At 38.9% G+C, this 20048-nt stretch overlaps 2 protein-coding genes across 2 annotated transcripts; both read right to left on the bottom strand.

The window, feature by feature from the left end:
- Positions 1-343: 343 nt before the first annotated feature.
- LOC117447057 (mitochondrial intermembrane space import and assembly protein 40-B-like) lies at positions 344-3836 on the bottom strand. The gene is made up of 3 exons (XM_034083645.2): positions 3632-3836; positions 2917-3015; positions 344-2817 (listed from the first exon to the last, which is right to left on the bottom strand). Exons 1-3 carry the CDS (start codon positions 3651-3653, stop codon positions 2402-2404), a joined length of 537 nt encoding a protein of 178 aa, XP_033939536.1. The 5' UTR covers positions 3654-3836; the 3' UTR covers positions 344-2401.
- A 636-nt stretch (positions 3837-4472) lies between these two features.
- sec61a1a (SEC61 translocon subunit alpha 1a) lies at positions 4473-10777 on the bottom strand. Its single transcript, XM_034083042.2, has 12 exons — positions 10649-10777; positions 9933-10000; positions 9781-9846; positions 9066-9144; positions 8544-8675; positions 8334-8443; positions 7601-7754; positions 7349-7509; positions 7034-7231; positions 6590-6781; positions 6424-6500; positions 4473-5608 (listed from the first exon to the last, which is right to left on the bottom strand). Exons 1-12 carry the CDS (start codon positions 10653-10655, stop codon positions 5422-5424), a joined length of 1431 nt encoding a protein of 476 aa, XP_033938933.1. The 5' UTR covers positions 10656-10777; the 3' UTR covers positions 4473-5421.
- Positions 10778-20048: the final 9271 nt, after the last annotated feature.

Genomic DNA, 20048 nt, shown 5'->3' with positions numbered 1-20048 from the left:
AAGAATACATTTACAGCTACATTTGATACTTTTGACGAGGTCCAGTTTTTGCAGACTAATTATGTGATTGTGAAGACAATGTGTATTGAATTCTAATTCTGTATCCTCCCAAAAAGTATAACCTACTCTTGTAAAGGTTGAATAACTCTGTGAATTACTATTAAAGATTTGAATTAGAATAGGAAAGGTAAGAAATCCAATCATTACATTACATTACATTGCATTTAGCTGACGCTTTTATCCAAAGCGACGTACAATAAGTACATTCGACCAGGAAGACACAACCTTGAAGAAAACAGAATCATATAAGTACATCAGGTTTCATAGAGCCAAGCATTTCAAGTGCTACTCAACTGGCTAGATAAGCCAGTCCTTTATTAGTATATAAGTGCTTTGTTAATAGTTCTTTGTTAGTAATTCTATCGCTCGAGGTGGAGTCGAAAGAGATGAGTTTTCAGTCTGCGCCTGAAGGTGTGTAAGCTTTCTGCCGTCCTGATGTCAATGGGGAGCTCATTCCACCATTTTGGAGCCAGGATAGCAAACCCACGTGTTTTTGCTGATGGGAACAATCACAGGGGTTGTCTTTAGTTATTGTTCAATTGATGTGAATTGTGTAATTTGGTTGAATGAATTGAATCCAGATCCATTCAAAGGAAGTAATGTTATTGGAGCAAAGAGTTTTTCCCCAAAGTTGCCCTCTGCTATAGAAACTCAGTTCACACATTTGCTCTTCTTGACAGCATACACTTGCAATATGGTGAGTCAGCACAGTACAAAGATATTATTGCAATGTCACGCATGGGAGATGTAAGAAGTAAACTACAAAAATAACAAATATTATAAAGGATAATTTATTATATAAAAAGTCACACTAGTCAGACCTGTGTTTGACATGAATGGTTCACTTTAGTTCAGCTGAGGTAAAGTTGTATAACTGGATATACACCACAGATAGCAATCAAGACTGCTCCGTCGAAATAGTGAGGTTGTCTTCAGTGGCAACTTCATCCGTATAACCACTATTATAAACTTTGAGTCAAACATATGAAATGGAACAAAAAGGAAGTAAACTTTGTATATCACGTGTACATACATCATAGGAATCTCTGCAACGAAGAATTACTCGTTCGTTAATTTCTCGATTAATCGCATTTGTCAAAGTTGAAAGTTATGTTTTTCAAATGTCTTGTCGGTCCATAACCTTAAAATATTCAGTTACATTTTATACACACTAAAGAAAAGCAGAAATTCTCCATTTTTGAAATGCAGAACGCTTTTTCTACCATCTTTGCATTTAAAATGACTTTAACAGCTGATCGATTATCAATTAGTGGAGTTTCTCTGAATTAACTTAGTGCTGCCGCTCCAAGAGACAAAGAAAAGGACATAATACACAGTGTGTAGTCCTAAATAAACGTGGTACTCTAGGTTCTTCATTGAACTAAATATATTTGTTTTATCTTGTATTGCCAAAGGCAGGATTTCCCATCCTTAATTTAAACACTCAAGATAGTTGTTGCATTGATAACATAGTTTCACACAAGTATACTGTAAGCCCATCTTATTCATAAATACATTGTTTAGTTCAACTGGAAATACAGGTCATGATAGTTTTTCACATATTTACTATATAACCCAGATGTCCTCTGTAAGTAAAAGTCCAAAAGGAAGAGCTTATATATTCTAAATATAATATAATTTAATGTAGTTTACGTGTTTGGTTTCACAATAGCAGACCCTATACGTTTTGGAATATTTAACCTTTCCATCATTGGATGAAGACCTTTTTTGCATAGAGATATTTAAATCGCATCATGTTGAACCATGTTTTCATAAAGCAGTAGCCATTGAATAACAACCCACATCATCTTCCCTGCTAAAGTCTTCTTCTTATCTAACCTGCCAACATGAAAGAACATTTTTCCTGTACCATAGCTTGTTGAACTAGTGACTAAACAAACATTCAACAGGGAAACGTGCACTGCTATCGTGAGTTTCCATGTGAGATGGAGAAAGTAGCTCATCAGCTGCAGCAACTTAAACATAATGTTAACTCACGTACAGGCATCACTTCGCTCAGTTTAGATTCTTGAGTTGGTTTACTTTTCAGTCCCAACCACGCACTTTCTCCAAATGACTTGTAAATGGCAGAACAGGCTGGTTAACTATGTGACTCGTTCCCCTGCAGGCCACTCAGCCTGCAGTTAAAGAAACAGTGATTAGCATAATGAGCATTTTGGATACACCCTCAAAAGGTTTTTGCTTCATTTAAAAAAGAATTTCAACAGTAAATGTTAAAACACCCACTATGATGTTATTTATGAATGCAACAAGCAATGACTTAATGTGATTTCAGTCCGATTCTTAAGCCTTGGCTTTACATTGTAACCAGGGCTATTCACTAGCTATCCCCTGAGCCCTCTGTGTTAGGTGGCATACTATCAGAGTCCGGCTCGGTGGCAGATGTTGAGTCGGCACCTGGGGTTTCTGCAGATGTTGAGTCGGCACCTGGGGTTTCTGCAGATGTTGAGTCGGCACCTGGGGTTTCTGCAGATGCAGAGTCTTGTGAGGTCGGCTCTGTTTCTGATGATTGTTCTTTTTGCACCTTGTCATCTTCTTGTGGATAGAGCTCGGGGTAACGCTGTATACACTCCTGCATGGCCCTGAAGTGCTCCAGGCATTCAGATCCCTTCACCTCCTCCTTACTGTAGTGGAAACAGGAGAAGGCGTCTTTAAATTCAGTCCCACAGGGTCCGCTGGCCATCCCACCCAGACAGGGGCAGTTCCAGTTGATCTCCCCACTGGGAAGAATCAGCCCTAGGATGAGAAATGAGGTTAATGCACAGGTAATGTAAAAGTATATTTTATCCCCACACCTGAGCTTTAGTAAAGAGTGGCAATTTCATTGCTCCTCACCTCGCTCCTCATAAGGGTCATCAGGGTCTTCCTCTACCAGCTCAGCACTGCTGGGTGTTGCATGATCCTCTTTGGTGACAAAGATAATTCGGTCCTTACCTGTGGTGTTAAATTTGGAAGGACAACAAAAACAAATGCATTGATAAGTACTGTGGCATCTAATCAAAACTAAAGACAGGCTATAGGACATATAAAGGCTCTTCATCATTTATATTCTGAGACTAACTAAATAAACACGGTTAAAACGGTTGCAGTCACAATTTTAACTTCAGGTTTACAAGAGCCTATCAGTGAAATCATCCATATATCTTTTATTTATTTGATATAGGTATAAGATTATGACATGCATGCCGGCTGATCATTTTACAATGGTTAAAATGGTTTGGACATTTACATTAAATAGTTGTCCATTTTACAGAGTTATTTTCCGCTAACACCAAAACCATGTTGTTACATGATGAAAACAAAACAAGAACAATCATTAAGTGACCGCACTCAAGGTGACTTTCTATTAAAATATGGCACTATAAGAACACTAACAATCCTGTACACTCAGATGTGTTAACAGGTAAAGATGTAACAGTCCTGAATCTCATCGTACCAACAGGAATTTTGTACAAATGTAAGAAAAAAAGAACATTAATTTTCATTCAAACTCAAATCAACTTCAGGGTTAGCTTCCCAGTGGAGTTAGTCGGCTAGCACAGCATGTTACCTTCATCTCTGACCGAGCTCATGTCTGCACACCGGGTTGGTTTGAATTCCTCTTTTTGATTGACAGCAACAACTCAGGGCGACAACTGATACTGAGACACGACACAACCAGACACAACACATGCAAAGGGGAAGGATTTAGTGAAGCATCAGCTAGCTTGTTGCTTGTTTCACAACTACCCTTGCCTGAGCGTGGATGAGTCTTCTTCTCCGATTCTATTTCCGGTAGAGCAGAGGCTGTTGAGCGCATTGCCGCCACCACCACAGCAACACATACACACGGATTTTTATATATATACACAAAATAATGCGTTTAAGAACATTAGACATGTTGTATTAATATGCACGATTAGAGTTATTTACATCTTATTTATCGGTCAAAATACCTTACATTTCTGACAAGACTTCATTCAGGTAAAAGTGTAATATCCAGAGGGGATTCACCTTCTATGCTATTCGTCACCATTTTTTTTAATAATGTAAACTAGGCATATACACTTTAAATAAATGCACTTATATCACCCTGGAAAAACTTTTCCAATCCTATTATTAAGTACATTTTTATTTTAGGGGTGGGATATTGGAGTTCGAGTAATAGCCATTCATATATTAAAATATCTACTCATACTTTAACAACAATTATAATCCTTAACAGTAAATCATATAGAAGTTGGATATTCATTCCCCTTTACATAGTTATGTACTGTATGTAAATCACAATATATGGATCAAAATGTTCACTACAGTCGCATTTATAGTCCTTCAGGTTACTTTTCGTATTAAACAAACCATGTGCTAATGAACATTTTGGTGGAACAAAAAGAAGAGACAAGAGACTTGACCTTTCTCCACAAAAAGGTTTTTATTGAGAATGTTTTTCTATAAGGTTTGTTCTGAAATGAATTATCTTTTTTTTTTGTTTACATATTCAAAAGACTTTATCTTACATTTAAGACAAATTCAAAATCATTCAATGCGTGGCCTATATACAGAAAGTCATAGTATTTCTCAGGTGTGGAAAAGCGATTGATGCAAGTGTGCTGAAAGCAGACAATTAAAAAACAAAACAAAATTGCAAAAGTGGGAGCCAAAAATGAATATGACATGTGAGTTAATACTGCAGCTCCCTGGGAATGCCATACATTAAAACAGCGACAGGCGGACCCCAATGTGAGCTCCACATCCTCCTCTTACAAGACCCTGTTCCAATAAAAGCTATAACACAGGGTCACTGATCAGGAAAACGACAGTACTTGACAGTTCAGCTTCTGTTCCACACCTTCACATAATTGGCAGGTTGAGGGAAAAATAAAATAAAGCTGAAAGTAAAAGTATTAACTAAGATAACAGCAAACAGAACATCAGGTGCATTTTTTAGAACACAGCAGTCAGTTGCCCTCCATCATCCGGTCGAGTATGCCGGCATACTGAAGCGTTCTGTTGTCAGTCTGAAAAAAAGGACCAAACTCCCGCAGGACTTCATCTCTTACACAAAGGAAGCCTTTCAAATGAATCTCGGGGAGGTATAATGTAGAGTCAGTTAGAAAATCGGATGAAATACAACTAAAATGTCGGTCTTTGTGTTACTTTGGAAGATACCAGGTAGGGGCAACAAGCTGTGTAGCTCCCCCCACCTCCCAAGGTCCCATTTCAGCTGAGATTCCTGAAGATTCCTCGAACATCCTGAAAGTGGAGAGCTGACGATGCAGGAGCTTCACATAGATGTAAACAAAATGCAAAGTTGGTGATCCTAATAAACGTTGGTAGAAGGTGGGATGAGGTTGGCTTTTTCTAGAACAGCAGAGCCCCCATGCTGCCCACTTCGCTCTGTTCTTTCACAAAGATCTCAAAGTACTGATAGATGATGGTGACGGCCAGCAGGATACCGGTGCCAGAACCAATGGCTCCGAGGAAGTCGGCCATTACTGATAGACCTCCGATACACAGTCCACCAAAGGCAGCTGCTGTAGGAATGTACCTAGAAAACAAAAACAGGAATATTTAGATCAATACTGAGAATTTCACATGACTGTTTCTGCAGAAAGCCTTAAAAGCAGTTTTTATTAAAATACTTTCCTCGTGATCGTTTAAAAAGGATGAATGGAACAGTTCAACAAATACACATTGCTTTCTTTCCACTGGTCACAAGGCTCAAATCTTTAGATAAATATACAAGAACAGTCTTTATCTTTGCTGAGCATTAAGAGCCCCAAGGAGTCGGCTAGTAGAATCTATGTTTTGGCAATATTTCTAAATTGTTGAACTATTCCTTTAAGCATTGCATATTTCCAATGCATGACTAATTAGGATGACAACTGAAGAAAACTTTATTTCATTTCTACCGTCTATTCTTTACCTCACAAACTAAAAGCAAACTAAAATATAGATATATTTTGTAAGTTCTTAGTTTTAAGGTGTGAGGTTCATGTGAAAAAATACATTTGGAAACAGGAGGACTAATACCCCCTTTGATTAAAATCAATAGTAATAATAAATGATTCATCTTTTTCTAATCCTTTTCGCTTTTTATTGTAATACCTTTGGATTTATTTCTGCATTACCTTCCTATCTTACATGTCCTTGTCTTTTATGACACCACTTGAGTCTAAGACTGTCCGAAGAAGATCTACATACAGTATATATATCAAACCTTAAAATATTGACGTGTCAATGTGTTGCTTGATTACAAGATGAGGGTTAATTGCTCGTCAGAGGCAGAAAGATGAAATCATGTAAATGTATGAATAAAGCTTATTTCCATTATAAATGTATGGATTGTGGTTGTCATTGTACCTGTTCAGCTCGTGGACCATTGAGGTTTCTCTGTGTCCCCTCATCACCATCTGCTGCTCCTTCAGCTGTTTCGCCACCTGGATTCAAGTAAAGAAAAGAGCTTTAAAACAAAGTGTGTTTGATATAAATACCCGAGACCACCTGCCTGAAAGTGTTTAGCACTTACATCTTTAGCGGAGGAGCCAGAGACTTCAATCCAGGTCTTGGAGAAAAAGGCACATGATCCGAGCATGAAGACGATATAGATGCCAGCGTGGACCGGGTCATCGAGAACATTACCAAACGACTCCGGCGGAGAGAGGTAGTAACAGAGTCCGGCTACAGGGTAGGCCCGGGCTGGACCACCTGACGTAGCATCCTACAAACATCAGAAAATAATACACACTTCAAAACTGGGCAGACAAAAACCACAAAACAAACCATAAAAATAACATTCAGAACATTAGTTTACCAGCAAACGGCTATTTTCTAAGTATATCATGGAGTAATGTCCCCCTGAGCAAAGAGGAGGCACCATGCCTAATCATATTTGAGTCCTTTTGAGAGACTTCATTCTTGAAATAAAGTTGAACAAACTGAAAAGGAAGGTGTGACTAAATGGTATACTTACAGACCAGGTACCGAGCAGATTGACCAGGAAGTTGCCACTGAAGCGTGTGGAAAGCATCTGGGAGATGACATACAGGTTGGAGACGAGGGCGGACTGCAGGATGATGGGGATGTTGGAGGTGTAGAACAGCTTGATGGGGTAGGTGTTGTACTGGCCACGGTAGCGAGCAGACTTGATGGGCAGATCCACTCTGAATCCCTGTGAGAAGAGGAGAATGTGAGCAATTCAGCCAGTTACCCTCTAGAACTTCATCATCTAGTCTATATGCAATTATTTATTTTCAGGTTCCATGTGGAAGAAGGTTCAGACACTAACCTGAAAGTATATGACTACAGCGAAGACAAACACGGTGGCGATGAGGTTCAAGAGGTTGGGCAGGTTCTGCCTGTAGAAGCCTTCTCTCAAAGCTCGCACTTTGTCTGTACGAGTGGCCAGCAGATGGAACAGGGCAATGATTGCTCCCTCAAACTCTGTACCTAGAAAGAGAAAACATTCACCAGTATGAGGCACAGTTCTGAGGAGTGCAAAAGATTTCTCCAGATATTTACATATCTTTTTATTTCTTACCTCTTCCAGTGTTCACCGTTGTGGGGCTGAAGGCCTTCCACACGATTGTCTCACAGATGTTGGTGGCAATAAACAACGAGATTCCTGAACCGAGACCGTAGCCCTTTTGGAGCAACTCGTCCAGCAGCAGCACGATGAGCCCAGCTACAAACAGCTGAGAACAAAACAGATACAGTCAACGGAAAGAGCACCGAGGAAGTCATGTGAAAATGTTTTCACTTTGCAATACATTCACATAGCCTTGGAGGAGCTTAGCTGCAGACTGGGTTCGCTTTACTGAAGTTATTAAGTGAGTTTTAAAAAAGTAGCACATTATGCTTTGTGAGTACACTTTATTGAATTAAACACACCTGTTAGTCACGTATTGTTCATTATAGACCATGAACAATGACTTTTATTATTTGACATAATTATACGCACGATACTCTGAAATGACCTTGATGCACCTCTTGCACTTAGTAAGATGGCAGTTTAAAACCCTTTAATTGATGGAGGATAATATGTTTGATAATGAATGCTTTAAATGCCATCCTCACTGTAGGAGATTTGTCTTTGATAATAGAAAAATAGAAAGGACACTGGGTTCAATTACAAAGTCACAATCCGCTGTGTTCTATTTCATTCATGTTTTATAATTAGTGCATTCTGAGAGGAGGTTTTGATGACAGAATATAGATTTTAGTCAAAGTAACATTATTGGTTATGACACATTTTAGAAAAGTCCTGTTCTTACCTGAATGATGATGAGCAGACAGATTCCTGCGCCCATCTCAGAGGGATCTCCATACATGCCGGTCATCACATACACGATGGCCTGTCCGATGGTGATGATCATTCCAAACACTAAAGAACAATAAGCGGGGGTTAGACAGTCTATAGACGTGCATATAAATGCCAACCGTCCGTACGTTTATAAATTACCACCCGAGGAGAGTTTACTTACATTTCTGAGCTCCATTGAAGAGCGCTCTGTCCTTTGGTGTGTCTCCGACTTCAATGATCTTAGCTCCAGCCAGCAGCTGCATGATGAGGCCGGAGGTGACGATAGGCGAGATACCGAGCTCCATCAGGGTACCTGGAGAGAGAAATTCAAGTTGGTACAAACCAGTGAGAGAGCAGGCACACACTTATTAGAAATGTCCCAATCAATCGGCCACCAGTGTATCAGTCGCATATCTATGGTGAAACTTATTGCCGGTTAATTTACAGCAGCATAAGTTTTAAATCACACAAAGCTTTGTAATAAATGTAAGTATTTAACAGTCAAGGTTTTATTATGAACACACAATTGAGTTTCAATTTTCAATGAAAGAAGTGTTAAAAAAAATTGTTTAATCCCCAATTAGTGTTTACAAAGGAAACGGAACAAAAATAGTAATCAAATCAATACCAAAATATTGGAATAACAATGGGAGCATCTATATATTTTTAATGTTTTCTTTTGATATATTATCTTGATCATTACCTCTGTTTGAGGCCAGAATGACTCTCATCCAGTAGAAAGGATCTGCAGAGTCTGACGACATGATGCCAAAGAGGGGGATCTGCAGGAAAACAACGAAAACAAATATTACTTTAGTTAAACACAAGCTTAATTGCTACTATGAACTTGCAGGTGTTGATTATTAAAGTCCACCTTTAAGCCTTTTGTTAACAAAATGTCATCATAATTGGTGTAAATCAAAACTCAGTGTAACAGTGTTCAAATCCCTGCCTGCACATTTCAATGCAGGCAGAAGAACCCGTGATTGTTTATTTTTTTAATGAACTAACAAGCTCTTTAAATTTTATTTTTCCCACCATGACTAAGTCCAAATTGAAATAAAATAAAAATAATGCATTCTAAATAATTTATAGGATATCAAAATATACATTATATCCACTTTTCTAGTTCTACAGAAATATGTTAAAACAGAACACTGCGACATATTTACTCACTTTATTAACAGTATATCTGTCCTTAGACCTTTGAATGAAGGTCATACAGAATTTTTTGCTGATAAAGTTCAGAAGACCAAATTGTCATTAATAAAATGCAGGTGAACGTAGTGTGCAGGTTATGTGTTTATAAAACATAATCTTGTTGTCAAATGTTACATAAAAAGAAAATCATATGAAATTTCAATCCATTTAGAGTTGTTGTTGAACAACTAAAACAGTAATTTATTGTTGGCACTTACCTGGCAACAAACCAGGAAGATGAAGAGAGTGATGGCAGTCCATAATACCTTCTCTCTGAACTGGATCTGTTAAACAATCACATTAGGAGAAGATATTTAACAACATATTTTTCATAGCCAAATGCAAATGTAATAATGATTTAAATGCATACCTTTCTTTCAGGTTTTTGGATTTCTGGCAATACTGCACAGAACGGCTTTATCACCTCCAGGAATTTGACTGAAAACAAAAAAACACGAGTATGTGTGAGTGAACTGGGAATGATAGCTGGCTGCCAGTGGGACGTGGCATTGAGTGGTGGGCGGATTCAAGACATACTGGAATTTACAATAACCACATTTGACGTGAAATAGGGCGTTTATTACGGTGTTTCTATATGTTTTCCGAAACCTTTACATAATCATTCCTAGGTGTTCTTATTAGCGGTTGGCAGTTGATTTAGTAGCAGCAGGCTCAAGATAACACCGGTTGTGTTGTGCGTCGTCATCACTAGACTGTCAGTGTCTTTGAATGAGTAGCTAACGAGTTAGCTTAGAAGAGATTTCCAGCCAACAAGAACCAACACGTCGCTTATAAAATCCTTCTACAAAAAACAAATTAGTCCCAACAAAAACACTGCCCAACTGTTTAATGGTATCCACTGACGATTTCCCATCATGAAAACCTCAAAATAGTACAGAAGCTACTGCCGACTAGCTAGCTAGCTAGCAACGTGAGCTAGCGAGCTATCAGAGCCAGTCAGCGCTAACACCGCGAGGTTAGCTATCTAAAGTTGTACAAAACAGATTAAACTGTATTTTATGTTGTTGCTAAACAGACTCTGGTTATCTTTATCTCGTACAAATCGTGTGCCAAAGTCATACTCACTACCCATGATGTCCCAACTGTCCTCCTTCGTGCTCCTTTACAGTGTAAATCTGGGCAGAAATCTCACTACTGACTGTGTGACTGAGAGCCAGGAGGAGGAGGAGGAGAAACTTTAGAGACACGTCACCACTACAGACACGAAGCACAGCGATTTAAAGAACCAGCCCACTGCTGCCATGTTACTGACTTTATACAAATAAATAAAACGGACGTAGTACATTTAATAGCTAATGTAATAAATACAATACAAATAATAACAGAGAGTATATCCTATTTCATGATTTCGTTGTTGTTTGTTAATGTTTTATTTAACAAAGTTGTGTAAGAACAAGGTTTTAAAGAAACAGCCTGTATTATTACACTACAAACATGATTTATAATCCTGATAACCCAGATAAAACATGTTATTGTTCTATGATACAAACAACAATACATTATTATTATTATTATTATTATTATTATTATTATTATTATTATTATTAGCATCATCATCTTCATCTTCTTCATCATCATCATCATCATTATTATTATTATTATTATTAGTAGTATGTATAGTAGTAGTAGTAGTAGTAGTAGTAGTAGTAGTAGTAGTAGTAGTAGTAGTAGTAGTAGATAAGTTATATGATCATTATTACTTGACACATGCCATGATAATAGTAATGATGATAATAATGATAGTATAAAAAAGTGATAATACTAATATTCATTATTTATTATCTACATTTATGAATTAAAAAAGCCACCTTATTTATAGTATTACAAAAACAAGTTTTTTTAAGACACCACATATGACATTTTCCGATAGTAATAATAATAAAAACAATTCAGTAACAGATTCTGAATTGTCTACACATCATTGCTGCTTTTGCTTAAGTGGGGGGTCTGATGTCTGCTGATGACCTTGCTCAAGCTACACTTTTACCTCTTATCAGCAAGATCGTCCGAAAATACAGTTACTTTTCAACTTCCACCTGTATTAATAAATGTATATCTCCACCAGAGAGCAGCAGTGTCCTGAACATGGTTTTTGAATGCTGGCTGGCGAGGGCAGTTAGAGACAGATTTTCACACAAGCTAGCAAGACTGTCAACAAAGTCAGACCATAACACATATGAAGAGGTTGATCAAATAAAAGAACTAGCAATGTCAATAAATGCCATGCAATACTCATTACGCAATTACACTGAACACAAATATAAACGCAACACTTTTGTTTTTGCTCCCATTTTTCATGAGATGAACTCAAAGATCTAAAACATTTTCTAAATACACAAAATAACCATTTATCTCAAATATTGTTCACAAATCTGAAAAAATCTGTGATAGTGAGCACTTCTCCTTTGCCGAGATAATCCATCCCACCTAGGGGTAGGGTTAGGGTTAGGGTAATGTTGTGAATCGAGTGGCCCATGGCGGTGGTGGGGTTATGGTATGGGCAGGCGTATGTTATGGATGACGAACACAGGCCACTCGATTCACAACATTACCCTAACCCTAACCCTAACCCTCACACCAGATATTGACTGGTTTTCGGACCCCCCGAGACCCCCCCAATAAAGCAAAACTGCACGTTTCAGAGTGGCCTTTTATTGTGGTCAGCCAAGGCACACCTGTGCAATAATCATGCTGTCGAATCAGCATCTTGATATGCCACACCTGTGAGGTGGGATGGATTATCTCGGCAAAGGAGAAGTGCTCACTATCACAGATTTTTTTCAGATTTGTGAACAATATTTGAGAGAAATGGTTATTTTGTGTATATAGAAAATGTTTTAGATCTTTGAGTTCATCTCATGAAAAATGGGAGCAAAAACAAAAGTGTTGCGTTTATATTTTTGTTCAGTGTATGATACCTTTGTTGTGTTTGAGAGATGCTGATCAGTGTAAAATATGTACAGCAGTAAGGTTAGTTCATGTCAAAAGTATTGAGTGGAAATAATCATACAAACAGCATTTATGTCCAAAAGATGTCTCAATATATCTAATTGTTTAAAGTACCCATTTTCTTTCTTTAGAGAATGCAGTTAACAATGACAAAGTATCAGTCAACAGGACTTCATAAAACGTTTGGGAAGCATTTCTCACATAGTTGAAAGAGGAGGGTAGCACACACAGAGAAAGAGCTCAGTCTTTCAGAGCATGTGCTGATAACAGTATGCCCATAGTGTTGGGGCAGAAGGGAAAAGATAGACGAGAGAGTCCGACAGAATAAAGCCTTATCCAAAGTATTGTCAGAAGACGGAGATACTGACCAGGTGTGCTGAGGTCAGTGTGTCTCTACATCCTCTCCAGAAACTCACTAATGCCCATTGGTGGAGGCATAATTGCTATCCTTATTCCAAGTAGCACACAATGTAAAAGTGTTGCATGCTAAATTGTAACACTGTTAAAGTATGTAAGATTTTATTGAAGTATACAAAAAAAAACTGCTCAATATACAGACAAACTGGCTGGCTTTTTCATATTACTGCTTCATCCGACAGACAGACAGACAGACAGACAGACAGGCAGGCAGACAGACAGACAGACAGACAAGGCAAGGCAAGTTTATTTATATAGTACTTTTCAACACAAGGCAATTCAAAGTGCTTTACAAAAAACGAAAGACATTAAGAGAATGGCATTTAAAATCAGTCATTAAAAAGAAAATCTAATAAAATAAACATAAAAATAAAAAATACATGGATAAAAGTTAAAGTGCAGTCTAAGATATGAATAGTTCAATTAAAAGCAGCGACAAAAAGAAAAGTCTTCAGCCTGGATTTAAAAGTAGTAAGAGTTTCAGCGGACCTGCAGGTTTCTGGGAGTTTGTTCCAGATATTTGGAGCATAATAACTGAACGCTGCTTTACGATGTTTAGTTCTGACTCTGGGGACAGAAAGCTGACCAGTCCCTGAAGACCTGAGAGATCTGGATGGTTCATAATTTAGCAGGAGGTCAGAAATGTATTTTGGGCCTAAACCATTCAGTGCTTTATAAACCAGCAGCAGTATTTTTGAAATCTATTCTTTGATACACAGGAAGCCAGTGTAAAGACTTCAGAACAGGAGTGATGTGATCCACTTTCTTAGTGTTAGTGAGGACTCGAGCAGCGGCGTTCTGAATCAGCTGCAGCTTTCTAATAGATTTTTTAGTGACACCTGTGAAGACACCATTGCAGTAGTCCAGTCTACTGAAGATAAAAGCATGGACAAGTTTTTCCAAATCCTGCTGTGACATTAGTCTTTTAATCCTAGATATGTTCTTTAGGTGATAGTAGGCTGATTTAGTAACTGTTTTAATGTGACTGTTGAAACTCATGTCAGAGTCCATGACTACACCTAGATTTCTGGCTTTATCTGTTGTTTTGAACATTGCAGGCTGAAGCTCAGCGCTAACTTTTATACGTTCTGCCTTGGCTCCAAAAACCATTGCCTCAGTTTTATCTTTGTTTAATTGGAGAAAGTTCTGACACATCCAGTCATTGATTTGTTCAATGCACTTACTCAGTGTTTGAATTGGAGCATAGTCTCCTGGTGAAATTGTTACGTAAATTTGTGTGTCATCCGCATAGCTATGGTAACTTATTTTGTTGTTTTTCATTATCTGAGCCAGTGGTAGCATGTAGTCGTTAAAGAGAAGAGGCCCCAAGATGGAGCCTTGAGGTACCCCACATGTCATATTTGTCAACTCAGATGTGTATTTACCTATAGAAACAAAGTTGTTTCTGTCCTTTAAGTAGGATTCAAACCAATTTAGAACTGTTTCCGAAAGTCCCAGTTTTCCAGTCGGTCTAGTAATATGCTGTGGTCAACAGTGTCAAACGCAGCACTGAGATCTAATAATACTAACACTGAAGTTCTGCCACTGCCACTGTCTGTGTTTAAGTGGATGTCATTAAAGACCTTTACAAGAGCAGTCTCAGTGCTGTGGTTTGGACGAAAGCCTGACTGGAACACATCAAAACAGTCATTTAAATGCAAGAAATTACTCAACTGTTGAAAAACAACTTTTTCAATGATTTTATCTAGAAATGGAAGGTTTGATATGGGCCTGTAATTGTTCATTACTGAAGCATCTAGATTATTCTTTTTTAAGAGCGGTTTAATGACTGCAGTTTTCAGGGCCTGTGGAAAAATACCTGAGTGAAGAGATTTGTTTACTATATGAAGTAGATCTGAGGCCATGCAAGGCAAAACATATTTGAAAAATCCTGTTGGAATAATATCAAGGCAGCAGGAGGAGGACTTCAGAAGTTGTATAATGTCCTCTAGGTTTTTATCAATAATCTGATGGAATTGTGTCATGGTGTTTGACTTGATGTTAAGTGGACACAGACACAACACATTTGCTGTACCTGATGCAGAGGCACTGACTGCTTGTCTGATTTTCTGAATTTTGTCAGTGAAGAAGGAGGCAAAATCATTGCACGCCAGGGTGGATAGAAATTCAGAGGCTACTGACACTGGGGGGTTAGTTAGTCTGTCGACGGTAGCAAACAAGGCACGTGCGTTGTTTTTGTTTTTGGTAATGATGTCAGAGAAGAACGATTGTCGTGCGTTTTTCAATTCCAAATTATAAAGGTATAAAATTATAGATTTCAAAGTGAACCTGGAGATTTGTTTTTCGCCACCTGCGTTCAGCTTTTCGACATTCTCTTTTTTCTGTTTTAACGGTCATGGCCTTTCTCCATGGAGATATTTTCTTCCCAGTCACTTCCTTTACCTTAATTGGAGCAATGGCATCTATAACATTTTTAATTTTTGAATTAAAATGATCTACTAGCTCATTTACTGAGATGTTAGCAGGGGCAAGTGTGGAAGAAAAATTAAAGTAAGTAAACATTTCCCTAGTATTTTCAGTTAAATATTGCTTTGTGGTTATCTCTTTTTGAACATTTTTGTGAACAGAAATAGAGCTCTCAAAGAAAACACAGGAATGGTCAGAGAGTGCAACATCAGTCACCACAACCTTAGAGATATTCAGACCCTTTGAGATAATTAAGTCCAGAGTGTGCCCCTTATTGTGCGTGGGTTCCGTCACATGCTGAGTCAGTCCATAGTTATCAAGAACACAAAACAGTTCTTTAGCCCCTCTGTCCTGGGGGATGTCAACATGGATGTTAAAATCACCAACAATGACTAGACGGTCAAAGTCAATACAAACTATAGACGGTGGTGGCGAAGTCGATAGGGACTTGGCTTGGCAACTGGAAGATCACCAGTTCAAGTCCCGGCAAGACCAAGTGCTACCGAGGTGTCCCTGAGCAAGGCACCGTTCCCTACACTGCTCCCCGGGCGCTGTTCAAAATGGCTGCCCACTGCTCCTAACACTAGGATGGGTCAAATGCAGAGAAACAATTTCCCCACGGGATTAATAAAGTATATCAAATCAAAATAAAATAGACAGCAGTTCGGTAAAATCATCAAAAAAGCTTGCACAGTATTTGGATGGTCTATAGATATTTAGGAACAGAGCTCGAGAGGAGCATTTCAGCTGAAGGGCCACATATTCAAAATAATCAAAGTTTCCATACGATGTCTTCCTGCATTGAAGGGAATCATTGAACAGAATAGCAACTCCACCCCCTTTCTTATGCATTCTTTCCTGACTCATAAAACTAAAGTTGGGAGGGGTTGATTCGATAAGAACAGATGCACTGTTATTTTGTTCAATCCAAGTTTCTGTTAAAAACATAAAATCGAGATTGTGCTCAGTGATAAAATCATTGATTAAAAATGTTTTTCCTGCCAAAGACCTGACATTTAATAAAGCTAGTTTAAGTTCGTTAAACACACTATCAGTCAGGTTTTTTGTAACAAGCTGTGACAGATAGACAGACAGACATACAGACAGACAGACAGACAGACAGATAGACTCACAGAGAGATAGACCAATACATAGATAAATACATAGATTTTTGATTGATTGATTAAACCAAATTGACTTGCAACTTCAGTATTTCAATCAATATACAATATACAATATACAATCTTGGAACAATGAGTAATTGCAGCATTAATACCACCCCAACACACTCTTAATACATTACTTTTCTTTGGAAGTGTTCAGGGACACATATGCTCTGTGACAGCTGGGGTTCGATACAAGTATTTGACCTTGTAAGGAATGTTACAACTGCACTATTTTCCCACATTCATTTATCTTGTTTTGTCCTCGAGGATTCACCCTCCTCTGATGCAAGATACGAGGGTTTCACTCTCTTGTTCTGTGTATGGCACTCTCCATAAACTCTGTCACTCAGTCCCCTTGTTTCCATTAGTGAGATCAATAGACTCTAAGTTGAACTGTTTTGTGTGATACCACTATGCTCTCTGCCCTCTCCCTGGATTGTTCGTGAGGTTCTCTGATGAGGGGAGCACAGTGGATACATCAGCTCTCGGGTGGAAGTAAAAAGTTACAAGATCACCATGAGACTGAGCGGAGTGAGTCACTCCCTGCTCAGCTGTCTTTTCCCACTTCTCCTGTTGCCTGCCTGCTTAGACTCTGGAAAACTATAGGCTACAGCTATGGTTAGTCAAGAGAAACGTGTTGAGACCTATACATCTGCTTCTCTTTCTCTGCTTATTAATACATTACAAAGGGGTTCTCAGGTCTATAATACAATATAAGCCCAAGGAGACAAAACTACATTTGACCATGAAAATGCGCCAAAAAACAAACAAACAGACAAAAACTAGATAAATTGTTCATTTAAACATTATATAAAAAGGGATTCATGTGATAGCATTGAGCAAAGAGTTATGAAACATAATTATAGAGGTGTTTTATATGCATGTACGACTGATAAGAAGATAAAGAATTTCGGATAGAATATTTAGGGAGCTTTAAACTAAATCTGTGTAACGATTGTCTCAGTTGAAAAGGTACCACAAACTATAAGAAGAGAGGGCAATTGAAATACAAAATAAAAAACTGCAGCCAATGTCTTCTTCTTATGATGGATGATAGTAAATACAGAGTTTTTGTACATTGATCAATGATAAGTTCTGAAAGGACAGTCATGAACAAATATGCATAACCTTATCAATCCTTTAATGACTATTTTCATCATGGTTGATTATGCATTCACTTGTGGGACTGCGCAGCCCCCACTGCTCTGGTTTAGCGGGTCAACTCTGTTAAACAGCTGCCTCGATCTTGTAGCGACCTACAGACTGCTGATAGGCCTACTCCACCACAACATTCATACAGTATATCTGCTGTACAAGAGGTCAGGTGTTAAGGGGGATTTAATTGTGATCCAGCAGGCAGGAGAACATTGTGTCCTCGACCTCATGCACCAGGTTACATAAACATCTACAGATCAAAGACCCATAACTCCTCCCAGCAGATATTTTCTCACACAGCATTAGAGGGTTAATGAAAAACAGCTCAGCTCTCCAGCTAAATTGTGGCGGTGTTGTTCATTCAAACATGGAGGACAAGTCTCTCTACGTCAAACTGAGAATCTGAGTATTATTCATACAGAATAGTTTGTGTAATCTGAGTCCAAATCATAGAATTAGAAAGCCAAAACACACCAGAACTCAGTCTACACAGCAGAGATGTTTTTAGATAGAGGTTAACGTCATCATGTTACATGCTCACAATGAGACTTGTTGCCCGCTAATGTTTAACACCTTAGCATATTATGTGCTAAAATGTGCTATAGCCCTTAACACGAGGCACAGCAGAGACCAATAGAAATGCATTCTTTTTTAATGTGGACCGATCATGCTATATTTGAAAAATATATTGTAGGGCCATACCTATATATTTTTCAATGTCTGTGAAGTTTTTTTTTCAAAATACCAAACAGTTCACCCATTGTAGCCATGCCTCATACTGCTCAAACCCCTCTTTTGAAGCCCTGTTAGAGAAATGCGGATCTTGGGTCCTTAGCTTTAAAAAAAAAAAAAGAAGAAGAGGAAGCGAAGCTAATGCCTGATCAGAATTATACTGGAGATAAAGTTAAATTCGGTTGTGATAAAACGCCATCCTGTTTAAACCACGTCAATGATTATTTATGAAATAATATGTAGCTCAAATGCTTGTTCTCTTGCAGGTTTATCACAAGGTGAGTTCTTTTTTTATATCCTGCTTTTTAAACACATGTGCTCTTCAGTACAGGTTAGCTCTGAGTGTTAGCGAGGCTTGCTAATCAGAGGCGGATTTAGGATTGTAGGAGATCCGGGGCTTAGCCCAGGAGTTGTTGGGGGGGGGGGGGGGTGCAGGGGTAAAGTGCTATTTTTTTACAAGTGGGGGGTGGACCAAACATCCTTTAGGGGGGTCGTCACCTCCTCTAGGGGGGGTCCGGGGGGCATGCTCCCCCGGGAATTTTTTTTTTAAATATTGAAGTTAAAAGTATCAATCTGGTGCACTTTGAGAGCAACATTACCCTACCTTAATAATACCTTAAAGGGGACATATCATGCTATATTTGAACAATATATTGTAGGGCCATACCTATATAAAGTATATAAATAGTTTTTCTTTCAAAATACCAAACAGATCCTGCATTTTAGCCATGCCTCATTTCGCTCTATTTGCTCTTTCCAGCGCTGTTTTTGCAGGGGCTGATTCTGTGAGCTGCACCACGCCCCCCTGTAGCTGACCACGCCCCCTGCAGCTGACCACGCCCCCCTGCAGGAGAGGGGAGCGTGCTTTGAGATCAGCTGCTAGGCTGCAGCGGGGAGAAGAGGGGGAGAAAAAGAGATCTCCGTCCTCCGTGTCTTATTCTTATATTATTATATAGAGTCGTTATTCATTTGTTTTAAAGTCAATAAATAACAAAGAAGACCTTTGACCGGCACTTTCTAATTTTTTCCGGAAGATTTAAAACTTTAACGGACATGTTGACCGGCGAAATAAAAATCTAACTGAAACTCTGCCGCACGGTCCCCTCGTTCCTTGGAAGAGCCGGAGAGGAGGGTGTTTGTCATCGACTGGTGGACTACCGGAGAGAATTACAGCGAGGGAGGGATTGCAATGAATAACAGCAGCGGGAGCAAACGCTTCCCTCGGGGAGGGAGAAAAAGAGCCAGAGCAGAGTATAAAGGGCAACCATGCGCGGGAAAAGTCTTCTTCGCTACTTTTGTGGCAGACTACATCGCCACTTACAGGCCTGGCATATGTACTACAGCGTCTCCAGCGCAGTGGCCGGCCGTGGCCCAACCCCACATTCCCCTGATAGGTGGAGAATTGACCAATAAGCGGAGCACCACTTCTGTGACGTAGAAAATAATTCAAGATCAGTCTGTATCAGATCAGTTGCAGCCCCGTTTTTAGAGATTTGGGTATGGAGGAAAAGAGAGAGGGTTGTGTTTTCTGACACTTGGTGAGTTCCCTGGAACACCGGGGACTAGGGGTGTAACGGTTCACAGAAGTCACGGTGCGGTTCGTACCTCGGTTTGGGGGT

Source organism: Pseudochaenichthys georgianus, chromosome 5 (genome assembly GCF_902827115.2).
Source record: "Pseudochaenichthys georgianus chromosome 5, fPseGeo1.2, whole genome shotgun sequence".
Taxonomy (NCBI): Eukaryota; Metazoa; Chordata; class Actinopteri; order Perciformes; family Channichthyidae; genus Pseudochaenichthys; species Pseudochaenichthys georgianus.
Note: the sequence above shows the minus strand (reverse complement) of the source record. Positions and strands in the feature narration are given on the sequence as shown.

What these genes read in the sequence shown, in the direction of transcription:
- LOC117447057 (XM_034083645.2), bottom strand. Translation starts at nt 3,653, where the DNA reads ATGAGCTCGGTCAGAGATGAAG. An exon ending in GAGCTCGGTCAGAGATGAAG is followed by an intron (nt 3,016 to 3,631) that starts GTAACATGCTGT and finishes TTAACACCACAG; the next exon opens with GTAAGGACCGAATTATCTTT. An exon ending in TGACCCTTATGAGGAGCGAG is followed by an intron (nt 2,818 to 2,916) that starts GTGAGGAGCAAT and finishes TTCTCATCCTAG; the next exon opens with GGCTGATTCTTCCCAGTGGG.
- sec61a1a (XM_034083042.2), bottom strand. An exon ending in CTTCAATGGAGCTCAGAAAT is followed by an intron (nt 8,444 to 8,543) that starts GTAAGTAAACTC and finishes ATTGTTCTTTAG; the next exon opens with TGTTTGGAATGATCATCACC. An exon ending in CTGTAGTCATATACTTTCAG is followed by an intron (nt 7,232 to 7,348) that starts GTTAGTGTCTGA and finishes CTCTTCTCACAG; the next exon opens with GGATTCAGAGTGGATCTGCC.